This window comes from Myxocyprinus asiaticus, chromosome 13 (genome assembly GCF_019703515.2).
Source record: "Myxocyprinus asiaticus isolate MX2 ecotype Aquarium Trade chromosome 13, UBuf_Myxa_2, whole genome shotgun sequence".
NCBI lineage: Eukaryota > Metazoa > Chordata > Actinopteri > Cypriniformes > Catostomidae > Myxocyprinus > Myxocyprinus asiaticus.
In genome coordinates, this window is record NC_059356.1 from 4,490,313 (window position 1) to 4,506,292 (window position 15,980).

General features: G+C 40.2%; 1 protein-coding gene across 1 annotated transcript in view; it reads left to right on the top strand.

Annotated features, from left to right (window-relative positions):
- The first annotated feature begins 7,072 nt into the window (after positions 1–7,072).
- LOC127450378 (gastrula zinc finger protein XlCGF8.2DB-like) overlaps positions 7,073–15,980 on the top strand; it is a 29,435-nt gene continuing 20,527 nt past the window's right edge. The window contains exon 1 of the mRNA XM_051714463.1: positions 7,073–7,324. Within this exon, the coding sequence (XP_051570423.1) occupies positions 7,243–7,324 (82 nt within the window). The 5' untranslated portion in view covers positions 7,073–7,242. The remainder of the gene's footprint in view (positions 7,325–15,980) is intronic.

Consider the following 15,980-nt stretch of genomic DNA (forward strand, 5'->3'; position numbering starts at 1 on the left):
CTGACCTCCAACCCCTCAAAATAATCTGCCTGGCAATCATAAACACAGGTCAGAACCCAGTTCTCTATGTGACTATTCCCCACATCGATGACCGCCCCATCTCCCAAAACAGAGTCTGGGGCAAAACGAAACCCGAGTGCCCACCACATCACACACAACGCTCTGAACCTTCAACCAGAATTCCTGAATCTCAATACTCCACCAAAAAGCATGGGCCATGTTTCCATCCTCTGATTGGTATCGCCAGAAGGTGGGTGTGTCTTTAAGACCAAGCCTATACAATCTAGAGGGGGTCCAATAAATCTATGTAAAATCTTGAATTGCATAAGGCGCACCCTTGCATCTCTAGACATTTTTGTTTTTTTAATCCTAGCCCACACTCCCTCCTCCAATACCAAGTTGAAATCTTTCTCCCATAATCTCTTGATAGAAGTTAAAGCTCCGTCCCCCAGACTCTGAATTAGCAGGGAGTAATACATTGATGCCTCGTGACCTTTTCCAAAAGCAGTAATCACCATTCCCAGAGTATCTGCAGCTTTATGGGGGTGTAAGCTACTCCCAAAATAGTACAGAGCAGGTGGCGCTGTTTTAAATACCTATACAACTGAGATCTGGGAGAGTCCACGGATGCCATGCGAGAAGCAGATGTGTGAGACACGAGCTCTGAGAACTTTGCTAGTTTTTTTATTATTTTCATGTTATAATCCGGTGAGATTCGATACACCCAGTTACATACTTGCTCTTTGAGGTAAACATGGCAAAGAAGTCAAAATCCTCAGACTCTGGAGACATTAAAAGACACTTACATGTTCAAGCTGAGGCTTCTGACGGGCCTGCGAGCCGGGGACTCGATTTGGATGGCACGTCGGTAGATGAAATTCAGCGTCAACTTTCCAACATGTCGGTAATGCTGACGAAGGTTGTTGCTGACTTGGAGGATCTCACTGTAATACGTCGATCGATTACAGCGATGGATACAAAATTCTCTGAATTGGTTACAAGAGTGACAGAAGTTGAAAAACAAATCGATTATCTTGAGTCATCGGAAAGGGAATTATTGGCTAATCCACCCGCAGCCGAAGGAATAACATACAAATTGTTGGAATTCCTGAGCATGAAGAGTTTTCTCGACATAACAGGTCATAAACTGGAAATCGAGCGAGCTCACAGAGTCCCGGCTCGCAGAACTGCTGAGGGAGACAGGCCCGATCAATTCTGGACAAATTTCTGAAATCATCCGATAAAGATCTTGTGTTGCGCCAGGCGAGAATCAAAGGGAAAGCTTTCTTGGAGGAATCACAATGTTTTCTTGTTCCCAGACTTTGCGAATTCGACAAGAGAGAAATGCGATCGGTTCAAGGAATGTAAGAAACTCTTACACCAACAGAAGATCACTTTTGCACTGATGTTCCCGGCCAAACTGAGAATACAAATGAAGAATGGTCGCAAAGTATTTACATGTCCAAAACAGGCACTCTCCTTCTTAAATACATTGGAGTAAGCCATTTGATGTTTCTTATATTAGTGGACTAACTCGCGGTTTAGGGACTCTATTATCTGAGGAAGCCGGGTGCCATTTTTGTTTCTTTTTGCACTGGCTCCGCCTAGCGGCTGGAGTTTGTTTTGTGGCATGACTCCAAGAAACTTTTGCATTGACGGAAGATTTTTATTTTATTTTTATTTTTTTTACACGGCCAGATTGAGAATGGATACTATGGATGACCGCAAAATATCTACATGCTCACATAAAGGATGTCTTTTATAAAGTTGACAGGCTGAGTAAATTATGGTGTATTTTTCTTTTTTTTTTCTTTTTTTTTTGTTGTGCGGCCTCCGAGTTAGTTTGGCTCTTGATCATCCAAGGAACCGGGATGCCAGTTTTGCTTTTCGTGCTGGCTCCGCCTAGCGGCTGGAGCTTGTTCTGTTGAATAACACTCTTTTGGAACAGGTGTGGATAAATCTGTTTGTTCTTTGTGCTGTTGGCTGGAGTTTGTTTTTGTGGAGTATTTTTAAGGGACAATAGAGTGATTACATCATCTGCTGAACTCATAACAGCCGGCTCACTGAACAATTGTTTATCTGTCTGAGGAAACTGAATGGCTTTATATCAGCTGGAGTGTGTTTTGCGGAGGACCACACCTTCAAGACGGTTCTGTGAATGAGTCTACATGTTTTTTCTGTTATTCTGCCTGTTGGCTGGGGTCTGTTTTACAAAGTATTTTCTGTTATGCAATTTTGCCTCACAAAATTTGTATAGAAGCACCGGACTTGAGCAATCCAATGGCAAAGTTGTCGCGGGGACTCTCGTAGGCTTACATGGACTCTTTGAGTTTTAAGGGATTGACGCCGGTTGGCGCTGTCGTGCACGGGGTTAATGCGCACGTTTTTCTTTTTTCTGTATGTTTTGTTCGGGGGGAAGTTCAGGGTTTGATTGTTTCATTAATGGGGAATGTGGTCTGTGTAATCTTGTTTTTGACACACAATTTATTTTTTTTATTATATCAATATGTCAAATGTTAATATGAATATGTTGTCTCTCTCCACATGGAATGTGAATGGGTTGGGGCACCCTATAAAAAGAAGGAAGGTTATTTCTTTTCTTAAACGTAAGAAATATGATATAGTGTTTCTTGAAGAAACACATCTTTCCTCGCAGGAAGCTGAAAAATTTGGGAAGATATGGGGTGGATATGTTTTCTTCAGTGCTGGCTCAAGTAAGAGCAGGTGAGTCATTTCATTAATAAGTAAACATCTACAATTCAAATTTCTCAAACAGATTAAAGATAAATTAGGAAGAGTCATTATTGTTTTAGCAGAAATTCAGGGGCAAAGTTTGATTTTGGCTAATATTTATGCGCCTAACGCATAAATTTGCGATCTTTTTTATAGATCTTGAAGGGATGCTGCAAGCCGCTGGCACCCCTCATGATTTAATATTGGGAGGAGACTTTAATCTTTTGATGGACTCAGTCCTTAATCACAGTGAAGCAAAAGTGTGTAAGCCCCCTAGAGCAACAGTGACGCTTCACAGGATGTGTAAAAATCTTGGTCTTGCAGATATTTGGAGACTTTTGAACCCATCTGGTAGAGACTATACATTTTTTTCATCAGTCCATAAGATTTATTCTAGAATAGATTTTTTTTTTTTATATCTAAGTCCCTCGTTTCATCTGTTGTTGACTGCTCAATTGGAAACATCTTAGTCTCGGATCACGCCCTGGTGAGTTTGGAGATGTTGCCACATACGGAGAAAAAGAAATCATATAGTTGGCACTTTAATGTATCCCTTTTGCAAAATCCTGATTTCCAACAAATGTTGAAGACCGAAATCAATGTTTATAGGAGACCAACTGGTCCTCAGTATCTTCTGTGGGCATGGCTTGGGAGGCATTTAAGGTGGTTCTTAGAGGTCAGCTCATACAGTATGCCTCATTCACCAAAAAATCCAAAGCACAATACTTGAGTTGGAAGGGAATATTTAAAGTGCAGAGGCAGAGCTGAAGCGCAGAATGTCGTCTGATGGCCTCAGAGAATTGACTCGACTGAAATACAGATATAATGCTATTTTGTCGCGGAAAGTGGAGTTTTGGTTATTCAGGGCAAGACAGTCATATTTTGAGTCGGGGGACAAAGCAGGGAAGCTTTTGGCTAGATATATAAAGCAGAGAGAATCGTTTTCTACCATTCCCTCAGTGAAATCTGCTGGTGGTGAAATTTTTACCTTGGCCACTGACATTAATAATGCTTTTAAAGAGTTCTATCTTGATCTTTATAGTTCTACGTCTTCGCCTACTGATGAAGATATTAGAAACTTTGTGGAACCATTAGAACTTCCTAAACTGACGACTGAGCAAAGAAATTGTCTTGATTCTGAGATAACCTTGGGGGAACTTGACGAGGTAATTAAGGCCTTACTTACAGGCAAAGCTCCGGGGCCAGATGGTTTTGCTGCTGAATTTTTTAGATCTTATGCTACAGAATTGGCTCCACATTTGTTAGAAGCTTATACGGAATCATTAAAGAATGGAAAGCTTCCTCCAACTATGACACAAGCCCGGATCATTCTGATTCTTAAAAAGGACAAAGATCCAAGTGTGTGTAAAAGTTACCGTCCAATTTTCCTGATCCAGCTAGATGTAAAAATATTGTCCAAAATTTTGGCTAATCGTTTAAGTAAGGTTATGACATCTCTTATACATATAGATCAGGTGGGGTTTATTCAGGGCCACAGCTCTTCTGATAACATCAGGCGTTTCATTAATATCATGTGGTCAGTAGCGAATGATCAGTCTCCGGTCGCTGCCATTTCACTTGACGCCGAAAAGGCGTTTGATGGTAGAATGGGATTATCTTTTTAAGATTTTAGAAATGTATGGGTTCGGGAGTACATTCATTGGTTGGATTAAGTTATTTTATAGACACCCTGTAGCAGCGGTACAAACAAATTGATTAATTTCAGATTATTTTACTCTGGATAGGGGCACTCGGCAGGGTTGCCCTCTTTCCCCATTATTGTTCTGTCTTGCCCTGGAACCATTAGCAGCCGCGATAAGAAAGGAGGAGGATTTTCCAGGGGTGGTGGCGGGAGGTGTGGCGCATAAGCTTCTGCTTTACGCAGATGATATTTTATTATTCGTCTCCGACCCCACTAGATCTATGCCTTGCCTCCACAGAATTATTAATTCCTTTTCCAAGTTCTCTGGATAGAAAGTCAACTGGTCTAAATCTGAAGCTTTAGCTCTAACTGCGTATGCCCAGTAACGGCCTTTCAGCAGTGCGCCTTTCAGTGGCCCGAACAGGGCATTAAGTATTTGGGTATTTTACCCAATCAAGGTGGACTCCAATCAAGTTGTAGAAACATCTCAAGGATGATCAGTGGAAACAGGATGCACCTGAGCTCAATTTTGAGTGTCATGGCAAAGGCTGTGAATACTTATGTTCATGTGTTTTTTTGGTTTTTTATTTTTAATAAATTTGCAAAGATTTCAAACAAACTTCTTTCACATTGTCATTATGGGGTATTGTTTGTAGAATTTTGAGGAAAATAATAAATTTAATCCATTTTGGAATAAGGCTGTAATAACAAAATATGGAAAAAGTGAGGCACTGTGAATACTTTCCGGATGCACTGTATGTAACTTATTGAAATGTAACCTGGGATGCTTACCATTCCAAATGAAGGACTTCACTATGCTATCAAATTGCTTGAAATAAGAGAGGGGGACATCTACAGGGAGAGATTGTAGCAGGTAGTTAAATATTGGAATATAATTCATTTTAATAACATTAACATTCCCAATCATAAATAAATGTAATAAACCCCACTTCATAACTTTACTTAATCTGTTAGCCAAAATTTTTGACAATATTTTAATGTCTAGCTGGATCAGGGAAATTGGATGATAACTCTTACATTCGCTTGGATCTTTGTCTTTTTTAAGAATCAGACTGATCCAGGGGGTCCTGGGTAGCTCAGCAAGTAAAGACACTGACTACCACCCCTGGCGTTTGCGAGTTCAAATCCAGGGCCTGGTGAGTGACTCCAGCCAGGTCTCCTAAGCAACCAAATTGGCCCGGTTTCTAGGGAGGGTAGAGTCACATGGGGTAACCTCCTCGTGGTCGCTATAATGTGGTTCGCTGTCAGTGGGGCGCGTGGTGAGTTGTGCGTGGATGCAGCGGAGAATAGCGTGGGCCTCCACACGCACTATGTCTCCGCTTTAACGCGCTCAACAAGCCACGTGATAAATTCGTGGGTTGATGGCCTCAGACGTAGAGGCAACTGAGATTCATCCTCCACCACCCGGATTGAGGCAAGTCACTACGCCACCACGAGGACTTAAGAGCGCATTGGGAATTGGGCATTCCAAATTGGGGAGAAAATGGGGAGAAAATCGAAAAAAAAAAGAATCCGACTGATCCGGGCTTGTGTCATGGTTGGAGGAAGCTTTCCATTCTTTAATGATTCTGTATAAACTTCTAACAAAAGTGGAGCCAGTTCTGTAGCATAAGATCTAAAGTTTCCTCAGACAGTCAAACGAATGTTCAGTGAGCCGGCCCATTCAACTGTTACATGAGTGCAGTAGATAACCCAATCACTCGAATGTCCTGCAAGAAGTACTCCACAAAACAACCTCCAACCAATAGGGGGCGTAAGCACAAAGAACGTACAGATTCATCTACAACACTGTCCCGATGTAGTGCTGCTACACAAAACAACTCCATTCGCTAGGTGGAACCAGCACAAAATCAGCTTGAGCACGTAAGTGTCTTTTAATGTCTCCAGAGCCCGAGGATTTTGAATTCTTTGACATAATGTCTTCCTAGAACAGTTAAGGATCATGGTGTATCGAATCTCACCGGTTTATGACATGAAAAGTATTAAAATTGCAAAGTGCGCAGAGCTTGCCGTTCACACGTCCGAACCTTGCATGGCGTCACGTGACTGTTTTATTATTGTTCCTAATCAGAATCATTTTTTGACAAAGCGCAGGAAGTGCTTTTTAAAAGTTAATAACATTTTAATTATCGATTTATTTTTCTACACAAATGTATTAATTTTCTTCAGAAGACATTCATTGATCAACTGGAGATGTGTGGATTACTTTTATGCTGCCTAAATGTGACTTTTGGGTTGTCAAAGTTCTGTCACCCATTTACTTGCATTATAAGGACCTGACAGAGATCTGTCTTCTTCTAAAAACCTTTATCTGTGCAGTCATACACATCTGGTATTGCATCAGGGTAAGTGAATAATGAGAGAATTTTTATTTTTGGATGAACTATTCCTTTAACTCCCTTTATTTAGAGAAAACAAACCCCTGAATACAGTGAATACTCAATCCCTGAATACCATCATAATGTAATTAATATTGTGGTATGCATTATATGTAGCCTATGTATTATGTATAATGTACTGAGTATTGTAACTGACTGGTTATTGTGATGTCCGTATGTCCAAAACATTGCATTAAAATATTCTTGTTTACAAAAGGAAAACTTGTCTATGCTTTCAGTAGGTGGCGATAATGCGCGGTATTAGTTAGTGATTGGAAGAAGAAGAAGAAGACGACGACGACGATGATGAAGATGAAGATTCTCCGCGCTGAATGAGAATAAATGTGTGACTTTCATCTGTTTTATTTCTTCAGTGATTTCACAAGTTTTATTTGCAGTGTTTATTTTCGGCGGGAGAATTGTAAAACTCCAGGAAACAAGTGAAATCTGTGTGACACTGTTGTAAAGATGTTTATTAAAGAGGAGAGTGAAGATATGGCTTATCCAGAAGCATGCAGAATTAAAACCGAACACACTGACGAACAAACAGGTTGGTGTTCATTCTTCATTCTTTACATATAAAACCAAAGAAGGTGATCATAACATTGTAAATTAAACAAAGACGCACAAATATATAACAACAACTTTTACAATGCTTCTTAAAGTGATCAAAACATTGAATTACAAACACCTTAAAAGATTTGTTGAAGGGCTTTTGCACAATTGTCACATGCAAGCGGTACAGAATGCAACAAGAACATCAGATTTAATCAAAACAATTTCAATGTAATCATTTAACAATCACATTTAAGGAATAGTTCACCCAAAAAATAAAAATTCTCTCATCATTTACTCACCCTCATGCCATCCGAGATGTGTATGACTTTCTGTCTTTTTCAGAGCACAAATAATTTTTTTAGAAGAAAATCTCAGCTCTGCATGTCCATACAATGCAAGTGAATGGTGATCAGGGGCTGGTTACACCAGCTGTGCGTAAGTTAAAACTTAGCCTAGTTGTGGCGTAAATGGCCACTAAGTCACAATTTACGCACTGCTAAATATTTGAGCTTTGCACCATTAAACTTGGGTTTAACGTAACCCTACGTATAAACCAAATATTTACGGAAGCCTCCGACCAGGAGTAACTGATGGAATAATTTTATGACATCAATGAGCTCATGTTTTGCATCAATCCTTTCAACATATATGATGATGTGGACATTTACACTCGTTTATATTTATGAGAAAGAGAGAGAGAGAGAAAAAAAAATGTACTTTTAAGGCGCTCTTCAGTATGAAACCGATCTAACGGTGCAGTTTTTAGAATGCGTCGCCTGATGTCAAGTTTCAACACATTCAAAATATATAGGATTAAAATGAATAATTGTCTGTTTTTCCAGCCTATTGTATTAGTATTTGTTTATCACCCCTCGTTTATTTTAGATAATATTGTTATTTACACAGGGCAAATATACTATTTATCAAATCTACTTCTATGTATCATATTTTAATGGGGATTTCATTTATTACAGCTGACAGTTACGTGAGCAAACAAGGTTTGAACATCAACCTTAACAAGATCAAATTAAAGTTCATGGATTTTTAACACTTCTGTGTTTAAATATGAAGGCTGCTTATTGGATAAATACGGGTAAACGTCATATTATCCGACTATGCATTACTTTACGGAGAGCTTACGACCTACAAGTTAAGTCTTGCCTTGAGAAAAGGTGGTGCAACCAAATTAAGCACTGACTTAGTTACAAACTAACTAGTAGTTACTAAGCCCTTAGTGTGAACTTTACATCCTAACTTACGTGAGAACTTACGCACAGCTGGTGCAACCCTACCCAGGCCTTTGAAGCTCCAAAACACGGATAAAGTCAGCATAAACATAATCAGTCAGACTCTGGTGGTTTAATCAAAGCCTTCTGAAGTGATCCAGTTGGTTTTGGGTGAGAACAGACCAAAATATAACTCCTTTTTCACTGTACATCTTGCCATTGCAGTCTCAAAGCACGATCATCAGTGTTTCCCCTAGGATTTTTTAGCCTGCAAGGCCGGACCCGTATTTACACACATCGGTGGAGTAATAGCTTAAAATGACCTTAGAATCATTATAGATGGGTTAGTCATGTTCGCGTTGTCTTGTGTGTTTATTATTTACTGGGAGCTTTTGACACTCAAAGCACTCAAAAAATCACTTTCATTATTTTTATTAAACATAAACACCAATAGGAAACATGAACCTATCTAACAGAACATACACGTCACCACAGGGCTCCAGACTAACATATGCCAAGTTCTACAGATGGTGGCACCAGCACCTCATTTCGTAGCAACAGTGGAAAACTAAATATTTTTGATTCTTAATTTAAAAAAAAAAAAAAATTAATGATAGAAACTAATAAAAATAGTGACATTATATTTTGCGCTGAAATGCACATTAGACAGTATAGCATTGATTTTGACTTGATGCAACAGTAACAACTGTAAAAATGTTTATTTATATATAGGCCTACCTAATTTACTGTATATAGGGCTAAATTGAAATATTCTGTGTGTGATTCTACTGATTAAGTACAGTCATCTCTTTGAATTTCTGAAGGCAATCAAAGCCAGTTACTTTTTCACTGAAGTAAAACTGATCGCTTGGTCCAAAATAATTATGAGAAGTTTCCATAGTTCCTCCATTAATGTCCATAGTTTTCAGTGATATTTTTAACTAGATCACAGGTGGGGAGGTATTGTGGGGAGGGTCCGCCATATTGTGAGGCCTCGCACACTAGCCGGTAGCCAAGCACCACACAATGTTTACCTCATACTGGTTTGGTTTCAGTATCAAGTATTTTTAAGTATGCTTACAAACTCCTACCGGACGCCAAGAAATGCTATGTTGAGAAAATCAACATTATCGGAAATGTCGATCCTTATGAAATCCCAAAAGACCAGTGGATACGAGACCTGATGCCTTACCTCCCGTCACATTTCCTGATATTTTTACTTACTCAGACATGTTTACATTTATTGCTGGAAAAATTCAGTTCAATTTCAACCACCCAAAAACTGTTGTTTTTGTACTTGCAGATTTCATTTTTATTAAACCAGTTTGTACAAGAAAATATTGTGTCATCTGTTTTCAATAGAAGTATTTAAGTATACAAACATGTAATCAAAAAAACTAATATAAATGTCTACAACAGTAATATAAACATTTACAACAGTAAAATGCAACATACAATTTTAACATGCACATTTTTCATTTTCATCTGGTTTTACAACCACACTGGGACACATGTTAAGAAGTATACAGCAAACATTCACTATCTTGTCAAGAAGTGTCATCTCCTCCCCCTCACATGGCAGTAACAAACTACTTGGTATTCTCTTATGTAATATTGTGTACTTGTTGCGCATACTACCAATCACCCTTTCAACATGAATCCTCAGATGTGCTATCGCTCGTGTATTTTCCACATCCTTAGCATCGAGTTGACAACTTCCTTTAGTGAACGCAGGAACTTTGACCTCTGCACATATCATTCCCACACTATCCTTGATATCGAAGCCTCGATCAGCAAACACTAATGGCACTTTTCCACTCCACGTTACGGTTCGACTAGACTCTGCTCGCTTTACATTTCTGAGCTTGCTTTTCCACTGCAGTTTAGTGCAGCCTCAATGTGGGTGGGATTATAGGCTGATCGTCATAGTTGCGCCGCCTCTACTGCTGTGACATCATCTTAAACTCGAGACAAACACACAACAAAGGAGCAATGGAGGATATCGAAGGAATGGTGTTCTTGATTCTTGGCATGTGTCTGTTTTTCACAGCAAGACGGCAAACTTTATTTCAAAAGAGGCTGACGGCAGCAAGACAAAATACAGCTAAAAAAAACAGGAGAGTTTGGGAAAATCGCAGACGAGGACATCACTGTGTTAGCTCAAAGACGATGCACGAGGGTAAGCTAACCTGCCATCTAGTTTATAGCAATGATGCTGGTAGTGACGATTTTCTCTGACCAATCAGTGATCTGCAGGGTTTTTACGTCACATTTAGTATCGGCTTGGCTCGCTTGGAACCTCGACCGAGGTGGTACTAAAAAAAGTACCAGGTACTATCCACAGTGGAAAACCCTAAAAAAGCGAGCAGAGTCGAGCCGTACCGTGCTGTGGAAAAGCCCCATATGTCACCTGGTAACAGTTTGTTAAGAAGGCCACAGCTCTCAGTTATGTGCCTGTCAGAGGCATGCGCACCCCATCCCTTGGAAATAAATGATATTGCACCTTGTAGTGTAATACCAATGAGGTATTTCATGGTGTGTGTACTTTTGTAGTGAGCAAAGGCCTGTGCACGTGCTTTTAGATTTTATGGCCTTTCTGTACATATTTCAAAGCAGTCGACAATAATAGCAACACGTTTCCCAAAAGCTTCCAAAAATGTATGTGGCATTGTGGCTTGTAAGCAGTGCCTCTCTGGCCAGTACACCAAGGGGTGAAGCTGTGCATACAACACATCTATGGTGTCAGTAAAGGCAGTGGAAAGAGTTTCACGTGAAACATTAAAGAGATGGGCAGGGTGCTGTACTGGAAGATCAAGCCTCAGACGTATGAGTGTCAGCAAAAGCATTTGAAAGGATGACAACTTTTTTATAAAGGGCAGGAAAGCCTTAACATTGTTGAACAATGACAATAAAATGGCAAAACATGGAATTCCTGTGTAGTACCTGACCTTATTTGTGTTACCTTTTAAAAAGTCTTCATCTTTCTCTTGTTCAGCTCACACATAAGCTCCCTGTTCTCCCGCAACAGATGGTTGATTTCTGCACTGTTGCGCTGATGGAATTGACATTCTGTTCTTTGTCTCTTAGCTGTTGGTTCATGTGCCACTTCATCATCTGCCTGGTTTCCACCTTCCTCATCCTCTGCTGCTTCCACATCCACCCGTTCTCCACATTCATCATCTTCTACAGCTCCCACCTCTGCCTGGTCACCACCTCCCACATCTGCTGCCACTTCTGCCTCTCTGCCAGTCTCTGTCTGGTCATCATCTTCCTTTCTTGTGCTGGTCCCACCTGGTTTATTTCTTCCTCATCTTCTGCAGTAGTTTCTCCCAGCATTTGGGATTCACTGTTGTCTCCTGCTACTGGCACGCTTATTTGTTGTCATTGTAATTGACGAGAATACTGGTCTGACTCTGTAGCACGCACTTCAGAGTGTCCCAGGTGCAGTGTTGGAGCCCAGTCAGGATGTGACTCATCCATTTCATATGCTGGTTTACCTTCAAGAAGACATCAATAAATAAATACAAAATAAATCTACTGCAGTGAAACAACTTATATTTAACCAACACAAAAGATACATATTAAGATGCATATTAAAGACATAACACACCTTAAGTATTTCCTTAAATAAAATGTAGCTAGATAGATAAAAACTGCAGTTTGGTCAGAGTAACAAAACTACTTGGTTGGGTTTAGAGAATGAAAAAATAGACCCAGGCTGACAACTACTATTTATTTAATACTTTGACACTCACCTGAATAAAAATGTCTGGAACACACTTTTAACGATCTTGGGATGCTGGAAAACTTGATGTCTGTATGTCTTACGGCTGATATCCAAGACAACCGTCGTCTCTTTGGCTATGTTCAGACTGCAGGCAAATCTGATTTTTTTCTCAAATCAGATCTTTTCAGGCAGACTGTCCGCACTATTAATTGCAAGTGATCAAATCAGATTTGCATGGGTTGCTTTGATAATGACGTAGGCGTACCCACGACGATGCTTTCAAAACAGATGCGGGAAAAATGGAGGTGCATCATCTCGCTCTCCAAATAAGCACCCTGTTCAGTCACGGTGCAGAACTCCTCTGTCACACAAGAAAAACTCAGCGACGGAGGAGACTGGTAAATATTGTAATGTTCCTTGCTGCAGTCACGGCCAGCTTATGAATACTTCAGGCATTTCCATCACCGATTTTTGACGTCATCGTTTTGTGTCGTGTTAAGATTGATGCAAAAGACCATTTGAAATCCGATTTGAGCAGCCAGAGCTTTTTTCGCATTTGAAACCATCACCCGATGTGGTTTGAATCAGATTTGGAAAAATATGATTTCATGTGGTTTTTTGCTGTCCAGACTATCAAAACTCATCTGGATACAATCTGGATATGCAAAAAATTTGATTTTTAGTGGCAGTCTGAACATAGCCTTTGTTACATCAGACACATTGGCTGTGTCTCGTTTGGAAGGCTGTGTCCTCCGGAGGCCGCATTTGTCAGCTGCATACATCATCGAGGCTGTCTCGTTTCAGAAAAGCGAGTAGGACACTTCGAATGCAGCCTTTGAATACGACCTTCTTTCACGGGAATTCGGAGGATGCATGAGGTGTATCTTTCATGGGCACTCACAACCCACAATTCTTTGCTTCAACGGAAATGTCTAAAAAAAAAATTACGCCAATTTGCCCGTAAATATGATGTTAAAATGCTAGCAATGTTAATTCCCAAGTTGAAGTACCTCAGTAGATGGGTGCAGAGTATATAATATGTATAATTATATTAATAATTAAAATAAAGTATTAGACTAAAAGTATACCTGTAAAATCTATTTCTTTTCTCTTTACATCATTATAACTCTCCTAAAATTTACCTCATACGTTCACTTCTAAAGGGACTTTGTTCCCTTCTCACTCAAAGTGCTTGTGCTTGTTAAAGAGTGGCGTGCTGTCATAGCAACCATGTTACGTTCCGTTTCCGTTTGTCCTACGAAGGCCGTCTTGTTTAAACGAGGCTTGTTTAAAGGAGGACGCTCAGTATACTGCAGCCTTCAAAGGACGCATCCTACCTAGCCTTCCAAACGAGACACAGCGATTGCTTCCTTGATTCTGCCTCCATGCGTGAAAGCTAAAGAAAGACAATCCGTTGTTTAATTTCTTACCTTGTCGGTCGTGTGAATGGACATTACAACCAACAACACAAGAAGTTTTTCCCATGACTTTAGTCGAAATGTATCTTTATGCTTTTAATTAGCGCAGGGCCTTATTCTTGTCTGCCGATTTAACACCGGTACCGCGATGGCATCACAATATGGCGACACTACCCATCAGCCACCGCGGCGTACTGTTGCGTGACGTCACGTTGCCAAGCTCTATAATTAATCTGGGTAGAGGCTAGTGCTCTTGCACTCCGTTTTTCTCATATGAAACAGAAAACATACGCGTCGCGCATAAACAACGAGAGTTGGCAAACTCTGTAGTCGCACCAGTGTGACCCCTAAAAAAAATTTAAGTCTCACCGGCGGGAAAGATTATTGCAAGATGCAGCCGTTTAGTCGCAGTCTGGAGCCCTATATTTCTACTACCTTTGCCAAATAAGTTATCAGAGTAAAAGACTTTCCACTAGAAGAGGTATCATGTCGGGTCTCCTGCTTCTCTGTTGTGTGTTACGCACTCGCGAAAAGCCTTTGATGGGCTGCTATACGATGACGTCACTGTGAATACGTGCGTGTATATATATGGTGGGGTCCCTTTTGCTTCATACAGGTGTCCCATTTGCCTTTGACTGGTGCTGGAAAGTGTTACGTTGCATCATGGATATTAATGAACCATGTGAAATATCAATAATTGCAGTGCCGCTCCTGAATGCATATAGGGGAAACACTGATCATTATTTCAAGATCAATTACACTTACTAGTGCTTGATGCATGCACAGAGCGCTAGATGGCGCCACAGGAAGTGTAATCGAGCTTGAAATTACAATCGCCAAGGAGAGTGCCGTCAAGTATGAGGGAACTTACTTGACAAAAGAGAAGCGAACGGCGCGAGAGAGTTTGGGCATGCGGAAGAAAGACCCAGCGCATCCGCGGGAAGAATTATCTGCGGGAGAGAGAATGAACCGATGGCAAACGCATGAGAGATATCAAAAGTGTGTGAAGAATTGAACCATAAATATTTTAATCATTATTGTAAATGCCAAGAACATCCTACACACAGTGTATTACTGTTACACCCTTGGAACAATATATCGGTATCGACGTATATTTTACCGATATGCGCCGATATGAAAACTTTTTTTCAGAACATATAAATGCAGAAAACAATGTTTTAGAATTGGTGTCATAGCGTAGTTTGTCCAGCAGAGCGCGCTCCGACTCCATTGTTTACAGAGCTGAACTGACGGTGGCTCTGCAGACAGGGCGGAGTTCAGCGGTGTCATCACGGTAAGTTGTTAACTAGATTGTTAAATACATACTGGAAACTTAATAAACAATAGCCTAGTTTCCATCCACTTTTCACGCTATTTTGTTATCGACAGTGAAAATGCGTACAAAATTTTTTCGCAATTTGCCGTCTTCTGCCTGTTTCCATTCAAATGGCCTTTTATCGATAAAAATGGTGTGCGTGATGACATCATGCCTAAAAAAAACACTTTGTTGCATACGTTTTGGTTTAGCGCAAAAGAAATCTGCCTTTAAGCCGTTTCCATTCAGAAATGTGTGTTTATCGCTAATTCGCCTCCCAGATGTCCCTAATTTTTTTCCTCAAAAGTTTTGGTAAAATGGGGAGAGTATTGTGACAATTCAATGAAATTAACCAGCTAACTGTCATTCTAATTTCACAAATTAACGCAATCAGAAGATGAGGAATTGCAATCAAAAGGGAGCAGTTGCCCTTCTGATAGGACTGTAATATTGGTCCTGATGTTGCGCCTATCGCAGGTTACCACCGGTTCTGACCCGAAAGCGAATCATCATGGCCCTGTTCAAGCTGGCAACCTGCACCAAGTAGTGGGGAAATTTTCAGTCTTAGTATAAGGACCATCCATCGATGTGTATATGCTGTGTGCGCAGCTATTACAGAAAAACTGATGCTGTGTAATTTCAGGGTTTACATATGATACATTCCTGATATTCATTAGGCTAATTTGAACAATCATCTAATCTAAAGCATCTCCATCACAACTGCATTATGTCCCGTATATTTGTCCCACAACTTTTAACGACCAACTGAACTTAATTTTAGCATCATAATGCAATTGACATTTTCTGAAGAAGCTCGGCAAATGCGATCCGAGGTAAAGAGGGTTACATGTTCAATGGCTAGTTTTCTGAAAGTGAACTCATTGGACAAATAGTTCAGATAGTTTATAGTCTTGAAGTGTAGAAAATGTCATTCAGCCGACTTTATTCATCTACAGAACAGG